This window comes from Dama dama, chromosome 4 (genome assembly GCF_033118175.1).
Source record: "Dama dama isolate Ldn47 chromosome 4, ASM3311817v1, whole genome shotgun sequence".
Classification (NCBI taxonomy): Eukaryota; Metazoa; Chordata; class Mammalia; order Artiodactyla; family Cervidae; genus Dama; species Dama dama.
The window spans coordinates 51,622,544-51,636,411 of record NC_083684.1 but is presented as its reverse complement, the minus strand read 5'-3'; the positions used below and the strand labels follow the sequence as shown (position 1 = coordinate 51,636,411).

The window sequence follows — 13,868 nt, the reverse complement described above, 5'->3', positions numbered from 1 at the left end:
ATTTAATATCTGCAGGAACTGATAGTGGCCATATGCAGCATCCCTCTTTACTTCTTAAATATCTAACTAGTGTTTTACCTTTTTTTGTGAGGGGTGGGAGGCTATGCTTGGTACTCTTGCAGGTCTTTATTGCTGCGTGAGGGCTTCTCTATGAATAGTTGTGACACACCAACTTAGTTGCCCCGTGGCATGCAGGATCTTAGTTCCCTGACCGGGAATGGAACCCACGTTCCCTGCATTGGAAGGTGGATTCTTAACCACTGGACCACCGGGGAAGTCCCTAGAGGTTTTACATTTTAATGATACTTTCAAGTATCTGGCTTTTAGTTTCATTGATTTTTTTTTTCCCTGTTGTTTATTTATTTCCTATTTTACTGATTTTTCCTTTTTTCCAAACGATTTCCTTTACTTGCTTTGAGTTTAGCATATTCTTTTTTAAAGCTAAAGATGAAAGTTTAAATTATTGACATTAAATCTTTCTTGTTTCCTAATATAAGCAAGCATTTAAGCTTATAAGTTTTTCTCTTAGCCTATTCTTCAAAATTGTATTTAGCCTAATATATTTTATGAAAGTTTTCTTTTTTATTTTTCTTTGACCCTAAATTGATTACTTGGAAGTGTATTGTTTAATTTCCAAACATTTTGGGTTTGTCTAGATATGTTATGTTTATTGATGTCTAATTTAGTTCATGTGTGGTCAGAAAACATACTTCATGTGATTTTTCTTTAATCTGTTGAGATTTACTTATGATCTATCTTGGTGCATAGTCCATTTACTCTTGAAAAAAAATGTGTTGTGCAAAATATTGAAAGTGGTGGTTTATAAATATCAAATGAGTTGTTGTTGTTGTTGTTCAGTCGATAAATCTGTCTGACTCTTTATGACCCCATGAACTACAGCACCCCAGGCTTCCCAGGCCTTCACTGTCTTGCCAAGTTTGCTCAAACTCATGTCCATTAAGTCAGTGATGCCATCCAACCATCTCATCCTTTGTCACCCCCGTCTCCTCTTGCCCTCAATCTTTACCAGCATCAGGTGTCAATATTCTTTAGAGATTCTGAATGGCTACAGATTTTTCCCCCATTGGTCTAGTTCTCTCAGTTAGTGATCAGAACTAACATTCAGTTCAGTTCAGTCTCAGTCATGTCTGACTCTTTGCGACCCCATGAATCACAGCACACCAGGCCTCCCTGTCCATCACCAACTCCCAAAGTTTACTCAAACTCATGTCCATCGAGTTGGTGATGCCATCCAGCCATCTCATCCTCTGTCATCCCCTTCTCCTCCTGCCCCCAATCCCTCCCAGCATCAGGGTCTTTTCCAGTGAGTCAGCTCTTTGCGTGAGGTGGCCAAAGTATTGGAGTTTCAGCTTCAGCATCAGTCCTTCCAATGAACACTCAGGACTGCTCTCCCATAGGATGGACTGGTTGGATCCCCTTGCAGTCCAAGGGACTCTCAAGAGTCTTCTCCAACACCACAGTTCAAAAGCATCCGTTCTTTGGTGCTCAGCTTTCTTCACAGTCCAACTCTCACATCCACACATGACCACTGGAAAAACCATAGCCTTGAATAGACGGACCTTTGTTGAAAAAGTAATGTCTCTGCTTTTTAATATGCTGTCTAGGTTGGTCATAACTTTCCTTCCAAGGAGCAAGCGTCTTTTAATTTCATGGCTGCAATCACCATCTGCAGTGATTTTGGAACCCAAAAAAATAAAGTCTGACACTGTTTCCACTGTCTCCACATCTATTTCCCATGAAGTGATGGGACCAGATGCCATGATCTTAGTTTTCTGAATGTTGAGCTTTAAGTCAACTTTTTCACTCTCCTCTTTCACTTTCATCAAGAGGCTCTTTAGTTCCTCTTCACTTTCTCCCATAAGAGTGGTGTCATCTGCATATCTGAGGTTATTGATATTTCTCCTGGCAATCTTGATTCCAGTTTGTGCTTCCTCCAGCCCAGTGTTTCTCATGATGTACTCTGCATATAAGTTAAATAAGCAGGGTAACAATATGCAGCCTTGACGTACTCCTTTTCCTATTTGGAACCAGTCTGTTGTTCCATGTCCAGTTCTAACTGTTGCTTCCTGACCTGCATACAGGTTTCTCAAGAGGCAGGTCAGGTGGTCTGGTATTCCCATCTCTTTCAGAATTTTCCACAGTTTATTGTGATCCACGCAGTCAAAGGCTATGGCATAGTCAATAAAGCAGAAATAGATGTTTTTCTGGAACTCTCTTGCTTTTTTGATGATCCAGCGGATGTTGGTAATTTGATCTCTGCTTCCTCTGCCTTTTCTAAAACCAGCTTGAACATCTGTAAGTTCACGGTTCACGTATTGCTGAAGCCTGGCTTGGAGAATTTTGAGCATTACTTCACTAGCATGTGAGATGAGTGCAATTGTGCGGTAGTTTGAGCATTCTTTGGCATTGCCTTTCTTTGGTATTGGAATGAAAACATTAACATCAATTTTGGACTTTTCTGAAATCTCACTTTTTTTTTTTGTCAATTTTTGCCTCATGTGGTTTGAAATTGTTATTTAAGTACATATACAGTTGTAATTGTTACATCTTCCTGATGTATTTAGTCTCTTATCGTCAGGAAATGTTCTTCTTTGTCTGTTGTGGTAATACTCCTCAACTCAGCTTGAAATCTGTTCTGTCTCCTTTTACTATAGCCACATCAGCTTTCCCATGTTTAATGTTTTTATGTCCCTCTCCATCCTTTTATTTGAAACGTGTATTTGTATTTGTGGTATTTAAAATATGTCTCTTGATGACAGAATATATTTTGAAAGTGAAGTCGCTCAGTCATGTCCGACTGTTTGCAACACCATGGGCTGTAGCCTACCAGGATTCTCCATCCCTAGGATGGATTTTCCAGGCGAGATTACTGGAGTGGGTTGCCATTTCCTTCTCCAGGGAATCCTTCCAGCTCAGGTATCAAACGCAGCTCTCCCGCATTGTAGGCAGACGCTTTACTGTCTGAGCCACCAGGGAATATATTTTGAGTCCTGCTTTTTTATACATTTTTGATAATCTGAGTTTGGGACTTCCCTGGCAGTCCAGTGGTTAAGACGCCATGCTTCCAATGCAGGGAGCAGGCGTTCAATCCCTGGTTAGGGAACTGAGATCCCACAAGCCACGTGGCACAGCCAACATCATCATCATCATCATCACCTCGGTATTTTTGTTGGAGTGTTTAGTCCTACAGTTGAAGTCAGGGCTGCTCTTTTGCTCTTTGTTTTCGGATTACCTGACCTGTTTTATTTTAAATCCTTTAAGTATACTTTATATTTTAGTGCAATTTTACATTCAGAGAAAAATTAAGTATAAAGTACAGTGAGTTTCCATTTATTCCCTATCCTGACAAATACATAGGCTTCCCTAATATTAGTATCTTGTACCAGAGTGGTACGTTGTTAAAATCAGCGAGCCTACACTGATACATGATTGTCATCCAAAGTTCATAGTTTATATTAGGGTTCATTCTTGGTGCTGTTTATTCTATAGATTTTGACAAATATATAGTGATATGTATCTGCCATTATAATATTATACAGACTAATTTCACTGCTCTAAAAATCCTCTGTGCTCTGCCTACTCATCCCTCCCTCTCCTCTATAATCTGTAAGAGTGGCAACCATTGATCTTTTTATCTTTTCTGTAGTTTTGACTTTTCCAGAATGTCACGTAGTCAAAATCTTACATTCTGTAGCCTTTTCAGATTGGGCTTCTTAACGCATTTAAGATTCCTCCTAACCTGTTTTTATGCATCTGTTCTACATTCTGTTTTACTTTGTGTCAGTCAATACTGACACAGTACAGTTTTACTAGTGATGAATTCTTTCAGAGTTTATCTGTTCATATAGCTTTCTATCGCCTTTGTTTTTAATAGGTAATGTTGCTGAGTACAGAATTCTTGGTTGATGTTCTCTTAGACTTTTAGCAGTTTGATTAGGATTTTCTGAGTGTAGTTTTCTTTTGTTTTTATTCTTTTGGGGTTCATTAAGCTTTTTTAATGTGTAAGTCAAGTTTTTGCTTATTTTGAATATGTTATGCCATTATTTCCTTAAAATTTTTTCAGACCTTTTTTTTTCTCTTTCTCTGGGACTCCAATTATATCTGTCTTGCATTACTTTTTGAAAATTGACCCAAAAATCTCTGTGAATCTGTTATTCATTTTTTTCTTTTTTATTTCCTTTCTATTCAGATTGCTTAATTTCTGTTGATCAATGTAGTCATGCTTTATTTTATTATGCTTTTTTAAATTTCACTTTGCAGATATTTCATTTTTACAAATTGAAGGTTTTTAGCAATCCTGAGTTGAGCAAGTCTGTAGGTGCCATTTTTCCAACAGTATTTAGTATTTGCTCATGTCTCTGTCAAGATGGCTATTCCTGAAATATTTCACCTTACCATTATTATTGTATTTCTTATCATCTGTAGTCAGTGATCTTTGTATGTTACTATTACAAAAAGATTACAACTCACAGAAAGCTCTAGTGATGATCAACACATTTTATCTAAGTATTTTTTAATTCAGGCAGGCATATACATTGTTTTTTAGACATAATGCCATTGCACACTTAATAGACTACAATATAACATACATGTAACTTTTATATGCAGTGCATAATCAAAGGATTTTTGTGACTGGCTTTATTGCAATAATTATTGCAGTGGTCTAGAACTGAAACTGCAATGTCTCCAAGGTATGTCTGCATTTACAAGGTTAATGTTTGTTCCTTTTCCTATGCTATTGAGCCTATATAGTGAAATTTTCATTTCATTTATTATACTTGGTAGGTCTAGAATTTTCAGTTCATGTTTTTTTATCAGTTTATGTTTCGAGATTCCATGCCAGATTTTTCATTACTTCTTTGGACACATTTAGAACAGCTATTTTGAAGCCTTTTTTTTTTTTTTTAAATCCAAGATCTGGGCCCACTAGGAATTAGTTTCCATGAACTATCTTTTTCTGAATATGGGTTATATTCCCCCTCTTATTTTTCTGTTTTATTTACATATCTGGTAATTTTGCTAGAAACCAGGATCTCTTGAATAATGTGTTGTAGTAATCCAAATTCTGTATGTCTTGTTTTTTGAGGAGTTTTGTTTGTTTTTCTTCTAGCAGACAATTAACTTGCTTGGAATCAAGCTTCAAACCCTGCCCTCCCTGTCCTCTTACCTCCACCCCAAGTGTGAAGCAGCTGATAGTTAGGTCTCTTCAGCTTCCTTCTGCTGCCTTTTTCACTCTGGTCCTGTGATGGGTGATGTTCATGTATTTTTAGCTCGCAAAGAATTGGTATATATTAATGTTTAGGTTTGAGGGCTTACTTTCTGCGGTTCTCTTTCTTCTAGTGTTTCACCCTTTTATACTTCCTGCTGCTTTGTTAGCCCCAACTTTCTGACATCTCAGTCCAATAAGGCTCTAGTTTTCTTCTGCTTAACTTATAAGCAGGTTGTGTAATGCTGTTAATCAAAAATGCAGAAATCTCGGAATCTCACTCGGTATACTTCTCGTCTTCAAAACTCTTTTCTCGTGTCTGTTTGCTTTTTCCTAAGGCTCCTTTGATCTCTCTTAACAATTGCTTAGTTTATCTATCAAACTAGAGTTCTGGCAAAGTTTATACTCAGATTTGGAGTCTCATTCTTCCTGTAGTTTTCTCACTTCTAGATAAATGTCGCTAAATCTTCAGCTCATCTACCACTCCTCAGTTCTAGCCTCTGTCACCTTTGAGGAAGTAAACTGGTTTTCTGCCTGCAGAGCTGTGGACTTTGGGGTGGGTACCTTCATGCAAAATAGCCACAAACTTAAGAATTCTCACTCGTTGTTGTTTAAGAATAAACTCTCCTCCAATTTTTGTTTACTTTGGTGTCTTTCCAGTGCCTTCTATTAATTATTTATTATGTATTGTGTACAAATTTTAAAATTATCATCTGAGGGATTGTTTTCTTGACCAGTTCACTCTATTATTGCTGGATATATCACATTCATGCATTTTTTAAAATTTATTTTTAATCAAAGGACAATTGCTTTACAATAGTGTGTTGGTTTATACTTATACATCAACATGAATCAGCCATAGGTATGCATATGTCCTCTCTCTTCAGCCTCCCTCCCACCTCACACCCATCCCACCCCTCTAGGTTGTCACAGAGCCCCGGTTGGAGTTCCCTGAGTCATACAACAAATTCTCATTGGCTGTCTATTTTACATATGGTAGTATATGTGTTATCATGCTGCTCTCTCCAGTCACACCCATGCATTTTAAAACCATATTCTTCCTGCATGACACATTAATCTTAAAGGAGAAAAAATTTACCTCATTGGTGAAGCCTGAAAAATTGTTCTGCCCTTGTAATACACTGTAACATACTTCTGTTGTAGTACCCTTACCACCAGTCTTGTAGATTTCTTAAAAGTGTTGCATGCTTTGCAGCTGTAACTTCTTGTGAGCAGAGACTGTGTTTTGTATATCTTGGCACCCCAGCAAACTAATACAATTTGGGATTACAAAGTGACTTCACAATACATTTTTAGAATGAGTTATTAAGTAAATTTGGTGGCAAGTACTTCTATTTCGATTTTTTGTTGTTGTTGCTTCCCTTACAATCTAAATCACAAAACAAGAAAAATGGTAGGCTTTCTTTACAAGTTTCATATGAATGCCAGAAAGGAGCAGGATCAAAACTAGTCCCCAGGGACTTCCCTGGCAGTCCAGTGGTTAAGACTCTGTGCTTCCACTGCAGGGAGCAACAGTTCAATCCCTGGGTGGGGAGCTGAGATCCCACATGCCGTATAGTACAGCCAAAAGATAAAATAAGTTATAAAATAAAAAACTAGTCCCAAATTTCTGGTCAATTTTCTGATCACAGTTCCAAACCATTACAGGGATCAGTGTCATTCAAAGATGTGACTGTGGACTTCAGTCAGGAGGAGTGGCAGCACCTGGATCCTGCTCAGAAGACACTCTACATGGATGTAATGTTGGAAAACTATTGCCATCTCATTTCTGTGGGTAAGAAAAATTCTTTGAAACTTAAAGTAGCATGCATTTCCTTTCAGAGTGCCTAAAATACATGTGATCTTGGATTTCAGGGATAAGAGGTGATTAATTCTTTTTGGTTGACACAAAGGATAATTGTGTTTTCACTTGCCTGGTACAAGGTGTTAAGTTTACTCTTACACAAAGGAGTATCTTACTTTGCAGAACGGAAATTCAACTTACTGATTTTTCAAATGTATTAACATCTAAGCAACTTAATCCAAATCTTCCCTTAATCAGGGTGTCACATGACCAAGCCTGATGTGATCCTCAAATTGGAACGAGGAGAAGAACCGTGGACATCATTTAAAGGTCATACCTGCTTAGGTGAGTTTCTGACTCTCAGGCAGATGAAATCTAGTGAAAAATAAATTTAAAGTAATCGTGTGGTGGGCGACACCTTTGAAATGTTTTGGTGGTGTCCTTTTAAAGGATCCTTACCTTTGAAATGACCATTGTGCCTATAAAAATCTTAAATCACACTTTCAAATATCACTCACCCTATATTATAGACTTTCCTAATTTGCTTGCCACTCTTAATTGTCTAATTAATTGCCTGATTGCCACTCTTAATCAAAATGTACTGTAAGCCTTCCTTCTTTTAGATCTTTTCATCCATTTCTGTCCTTTTCTAGCTTTCTCAGTCCTTTATCGTCTAGCCATTGTATAGGTTTCTTTTAGGCATTCTTATCTATCTTTAAGAAAGAAAAAATTCTTGGTTAATATTTCTCAGGTGCTTTCTGTTTTCTTGATCTCCCTATCTTTAGTATCATTTCAGATTTGTTTGCTATGCTAACTCTGAGTTTCCATTCTCACCACAAGTCTAGCTATTAATTTTAAAATTCCCTTGCCTTGGACGAGACAGATAATTCCATAGTTACTATTTTCTTCCAGTAAGCTTTCATGGTTCATTGTATATGGATGATCATCTTACCTGAAACCATCCCTTGCTTTGGGTAAAACATTGATTTGTTCTTACCCTAATTCTCTAAGTGATTATTTACAGCTTGGTCTGTTCTCTTTACACTCTGGCCACATTGCCTGGAACAGTACCTTATACATAATAGTCACATAAATCTTTTTTTTTTTAATGTATATTATTTCTCTAGACTCTCAGTCTTTTTTCTCTAATTTGTCATCAAGAGATCTACCTTTTAATTATAGTAGAATCATCCATTCTGAGAACTTAAACTCTTTGTTTTATATAGATACCTCTAGCACTGACATACTTGGCACATTTCTCTTGCCTTCACTCTAGTCCTTCATAAGTTCTGCACTCTGATGTCTTACCTTTTCCAACTTTCCTAGCTGTTAAATTCTTTCCCATTAACTATTTCCAGATTATTTTGTTCCTGCTGTGATACCAGCTTGATTGTCTCTGTCATAATCTTTTGGGAACCTCTTCACAGTTTGTGTTTATAAGCTTGTGAAATATATTTACATCCTCCTATATTTTCATTTTTCACTGTAGTTTTCTCACTTCTACATAAATATACAAATTGACAGCTAGTGTATTTCATATCTCGAAACTGTAATTACAATTTGGCTTTGCTATAATTTTTGCCTAATTTTTTCAACTTATATTGTTACTTTACTGACAAGATACTTGTTCCCTACTTCTTTTTGTTAATTACATGAAATTGAAATTCTCCTTTATACAAGGACTACCATAGTAAGCCATCATCTGGTCTTTTCAACTTTTTCTCTTTTGTGGAAACTCTTGCTAATTTCCACTTGATCTAGTCTCCTAAATGTCCTCTATACATGTAAGGTTTGTCATGTCTGTACTTTTCACTGTGTTCACCCTTCCATATAATGTGTGTCTTTGAAATCATGATTTCTTGTCCTTGCTCTTCCTTGACTACTCCCCAGCATCCGCCTCTCCTTTTTATTCATTCCCATGTTGCTTATAATTGTAACACGTACAACTCTTGAATATTATATAATTTGATACTTGACTGTACATGGTTTATGCTTAAGGATTCATTCTCTCAAAGATAATATCCTTTGTACTTTCTTTGCTGTAGTATACATGTTAAGTAGTCAGTTGCTTTTTTTCTGTTTGTGGAACTGTATAGGGGAGATCTCTTTGTCCTCCATTCACAAAGCATGTACTGATAAGTCCTTTCAGAAGTATTTGCTCAGGTCATGGATCTGTACATCTGATTGAAGTGGTGGATTCTAACAAACAGTACCTATCTGTGATATGCAGTGTTAATGTAAACTCAGAAGAATACAAAGAAAATGACCAATAAAGAATTTCAATAAAGAATTATGAGAAAGGATTATTGTCAAAGTTTGCATTTTTAATGAAATATTTATGATACAGTGTAAGCATGTAAAAAGATTTGTTAGAATTATTTTTATAAACTATAATTGTTTTAAAGTTATAAAGAATCCTTAAATTGATGGTGGGGCATATGTGAAGGGTTTTGATATGGAGTGGTAGCATTTTCTTGAAGATTCTCTAAATATGATTAGAAATAAGACTAGGAAAAAAGTCAGCTGATTAAAAGAATATAAGTAAAGCATGTGATTAGGAATAAGTGAGGTATATATACAGCAATAAATATGAGGCTTTACTTGTTATGGGTGAGATTTTTCAGATATGTGGACAACCCTGAAAACTTGTTTGAATATAAAAAATGAGTTTAGGTGATGTAAAATTTTGTTTACAGGAGAAATTGCTTGTATGTTAATACTGGGGGCAATGGACTCAGGAATAAACAGACTTTTGAGCCTAGACTTAACGTTGTTTCACTAGATATGGATGATCTCAAATATAATTATAAATTTATAAGAGAAATAAAGGTTAAGGTTAATGAGTGATCTAGAACCAAAGGGAGCAATCTTCCTGGTCCACATATGGAAAACTGGAGTTAAGGATGTTACTGTATTGGAGAAAGACTTGATGCTTTCTTTAAACCTCAAAAATTAAGTTAGCAGTTGAAAAGAATAGTTATAATTAATCGTCATGAGTGTTTTGTTAGTGAACAATTTTGAAAGAAAATAATAACAGCAATCTGAATACACCAGTGAACAAGACACTAGTTTATTTCAAAGTTCCTGTTGGGGGACTTCCCTGGTGATTCAGTTGTTAAGACTCTGGGCTTCCACTGTAGAGGGTATGAGTTCAATCTCTGGTCAGGGAGCTAAGATCCTGCATGCTGCACAATTTGATGAAAAAACCCATTTGTTTTTAATAAAAATAAAGTTCCTGTTGGGAGTGTTTTCTTCGTACTTCCCTCACAAGAAAAAATGATCCCCAGTTATATGGAGGATTAGAATGTAAGACTATAGGGTTTTTTTTTTCTAAATGCTAGGAAAATAATTAATGCTTGGAAAGATTTATCGATGGCTGTGTGGAAGTGGGTTGGTGGAACAACTGGAAGTATTTTACCTCACAATCTAGGGATGAACATTTAAAAGCTCTAATCTGTGTCCTCCAAACACTTACCTCTAAAATTTTCCCTGAACTAGCTTTTCCACTAATTTGTCTTGTTCATCCTACTTAAATCTTAATGCCATAGGTTCACTTCACTGCCTCTGAATCCACCTATCCAAGCATGAATTCCTCATCCACTGTTCTTTTGTCTCTTCTCTTTACTGCTTCTTGTCTTTGTTTCACTTTCTGTATGAAGTTCTGTTACAAAGTGCAAATGTTACTAGCATTCATTACTTATTTTTCATCTTTTTCCACACTGAGGCAGAGTTTTTAATTTAGGTTCCATGTATTTTCCCAGGCAAGGAATAGTTTGTCCTTGGTCTTTTTTGGCCTCATATACATATACAATTCCTTTTCATAGAAAATATGTAAGATTCACAAGTTGTTATTAATTATATTCTTTTCTAGAAGAAAACTGGAAAGCCGAAGACTTTTTATTGAAATTCAAGGAACAGCAAGATAAGTATTCTAGATCAGTTATATTAATCAACCACAAAAAGCTGGTTAACGAGAACGGTAGTACATGTGAAAAGACATTTACTTTAAGTAAAAACCCTATTAATTCAAAAAAGCTACCTCCTGAATATGACACTCATGAAAAGATTTTTAAAAATGTTTCAGAATTAATCATCAGTAATCTAAGTCCTACAAGGAGACTTAGTGAGTGTAATGGGTATGGGAAATCACTCCTCAATTCTAAACCAGAGACAGCTCACTCTGGAGTCAAATCTCATAATCAACGTGGGAGGACCATCAGTCATAATGAAATGATCACACAGTATCATAAGATGGAAACTCCAGCACAGTCATTTGAATATAATGACTGTGAGAAAGCCTTTCTTAAAAGAGGAGGCCCAATTACACATAGTAGAACTTATAGAAGGGGAAACACATCTGATTATAATAAAAGAAGAAGAACAGCCAATATTGAAAAAAAGCATACATGCACTGAATGTGGGAAGTCCTTTTGCAGGAAATCAGTATTGATTCTGCATCAGGGAATTCACACAGAAGAAAAACCCTATCAGTGTCATCAGTGTGGAAATTCATTTAGGAGGAAATCCTATCTCATTGATCATCAGAGAACTCACACAGGAGAGAAACCCTTTGTTTGTAATGAATGTGGTAAATCTTTCCGCCTAAAGACAGCCCTCACTGATCATCAGCGAACACATACAGGGGAGAAATCATATGAATGTCCACAATGTAGGAATGCCTTTAGATTGAAATCACACCTCATTCGTCATCAGAGAACTCACACAGGAGAGAAACCATATGAGTGTAGTGACTGTGGGAAGTCTTTCCGCCAGAAGACAACACTCTCCCTACATCAGAGAATTCATACAGGAGAAAAACCCTATATTTGTAAAGAATGTGGAAAGTCCTTTCATCAGAAGGCAAACCTTACTGTACATCAAAGAACTCATACAGGGGAAAAACCCTATATTTGTAATGAATGTGGGAAATCCTTCTCCCAGAAGACAACCCTTGCTCTTCATGAGAAGACTCATAATGAAGAGAAACCTTATATTTGTAATGAATGTGGAAAATCCTTCCGCCAGAAGACAACCCTCGTGGCACATCAGAGAACACATACAGGGGAAAAATCCTATGAATGTCCTCACTGTGGGAAGGCTTTTAGAATGAAGTCATACCTCATTGATCATCACAGAACTCACACAGGAGAGAAACCATATGAATGTAATGAATGTGGAAAATCCTTCAGTCAGAAGACAAATCTCAATTTACATCAGAGAATCCACACAGGAGAGAAACCTTATATTTGTAATGAATGTGGGAAGTCTTTTCGCCAGAAAGCAACCCTCACTGTACATCAGAAAATACATACAGGGCAGAAATCCTATGAATGCCCTCAGTGTGGGAAAGCCTTTAGCAGGAAATCATATCTCATTCATCATCAAAGAACTCATACAGGAGAGAAACCATACAAGTGTAATGAATGTGGGAAGTGCTTCCGCCAGAAGACAAATCTCATTGTACATCAGAGAACTCACACAGGGGAGAAACCTTATATGTGTAATGAATGTGGTAAGTCTTTCAGTTATAAGAGAAATCTTATTGTCCATCAGAGAACTCACAAGGGAGAAAACATGGAAATGCAGTAATAAATGTGATTTCTTTGTGAAGCCTTTCTAAGTTATTGTAAAACTTTGTTTTTTTAAAGCATGCTTAAACATAAATATGAGGTAATTTTAATGACAAATGTAATAATAATTATTAATTTAATGTACTGTACCACATAAATATTTATCTATGTTTACTAGCATATGAAATGGGTGTGATCATTGATACTGAACTTTTTATCAGCAATGAAGCTAATTTTCTAAGTTTTTGAGTTCTCCTGACTCACTTTATTTTTTTAAGTGCTTATATAGTACATGCAGAGGCAAGATACAAAATGATTATAAGCATCAGCCTCCATAAGAGGAAAAAAATATGAAATAAACTTCTTATTGCACTCTTCAGAATAAAATGTAGTTGCTACTACCCCCAAAGTTGACCACTTCCCAGTTTTTAACATAAAGTAGTTTTCTTACATCCTCAAACTATATATGTATTTTATTATACATTATAAATTCTTTTGTGTTGTTTCACTCAACGTTTTAAAGATCCATACATTATTGCATGTGGCAGTAGTGTATTTATTTACATTCTGTATACTATTCCATTTTAAGAATATACTGCTATTTATCAATCCTCTTGATGGATATTTGTATTTTTTTATAATTTTGTGTTGTAATAAAAATGTGGCTGTAAATATTCTTGTATATGTCTGTCTATGGGTGTGTGTGTGTGTGTATGCTTGTATTTCTGTTGATTTTATACAAAGACTGAAATAACTCAATCACAGGGTGTGTATAAAGGGTTTTCAGTTATGGTTGATACTGCCAGAGATCTCTCAAACTTTTCTCAACATGGGATGATTCACTTTGGAGAATATTATGATATACATAGTATATGTAATTCACAGTATACTTTGAGTTACATTTTAGTGCTGCATGTTATATTTACAAATCTTACACCATATATGTCTTTTTCACTTCCCCTCTTTATATTATGATTATTTATTGTATCTACATACATTGCAAGCCTCATGAGACAGTGTTATACTCCTTGCTTTTTAGCACAGTAAATATTTATAAAAAGAAAAAATAATTTTATTATTTACTCAGCAATTTGTCATTTCTATAGTTCTTTTTTTAAATTTTTTTCATTTATTTTTATTAGTTGGAGGCTAATTACTTTACAATATTGTAGTGGTTTTTGCCATACATTGACATGAATCAGCCATGGATTTACATGTGTTCCCCATCCTGAACCTCCCTCCCACCTCCCTGCCCATCCCATCCCTC

General features: G+C 35.9%; 1 protein-coding gene across 1 annotated transcript in view; it reads left to right on the top strand.

Annotated features, from left to right (window-relative positions):
- Positions 1 to 13,868, top strand: part of ZNF565 (zinc finger protein 565) — a 109,611-nt gene that overhangs the window by 13,411 nt on the left and 82,332 nt on the right. Inside the window, exons 4-6 of the mRNA XM_061139150.1 lie at positions 6,896 to 7,022; positions 7,290 to 7,376; positions 10,903 to 12,555. Of these exons, the coding sequence (XP_060995133.1) occupies positions 6,896 to 7,022; positions 7,290 to 7,376; positions 10,903 to 12,555 (1,867 nt within the window). The remainder of the gene's footprint in view (positions 1 to 6,895; positions 7,023 to 7,289; positions 7,377 to 10,902; positions 12,556 to 13,868) is intronic.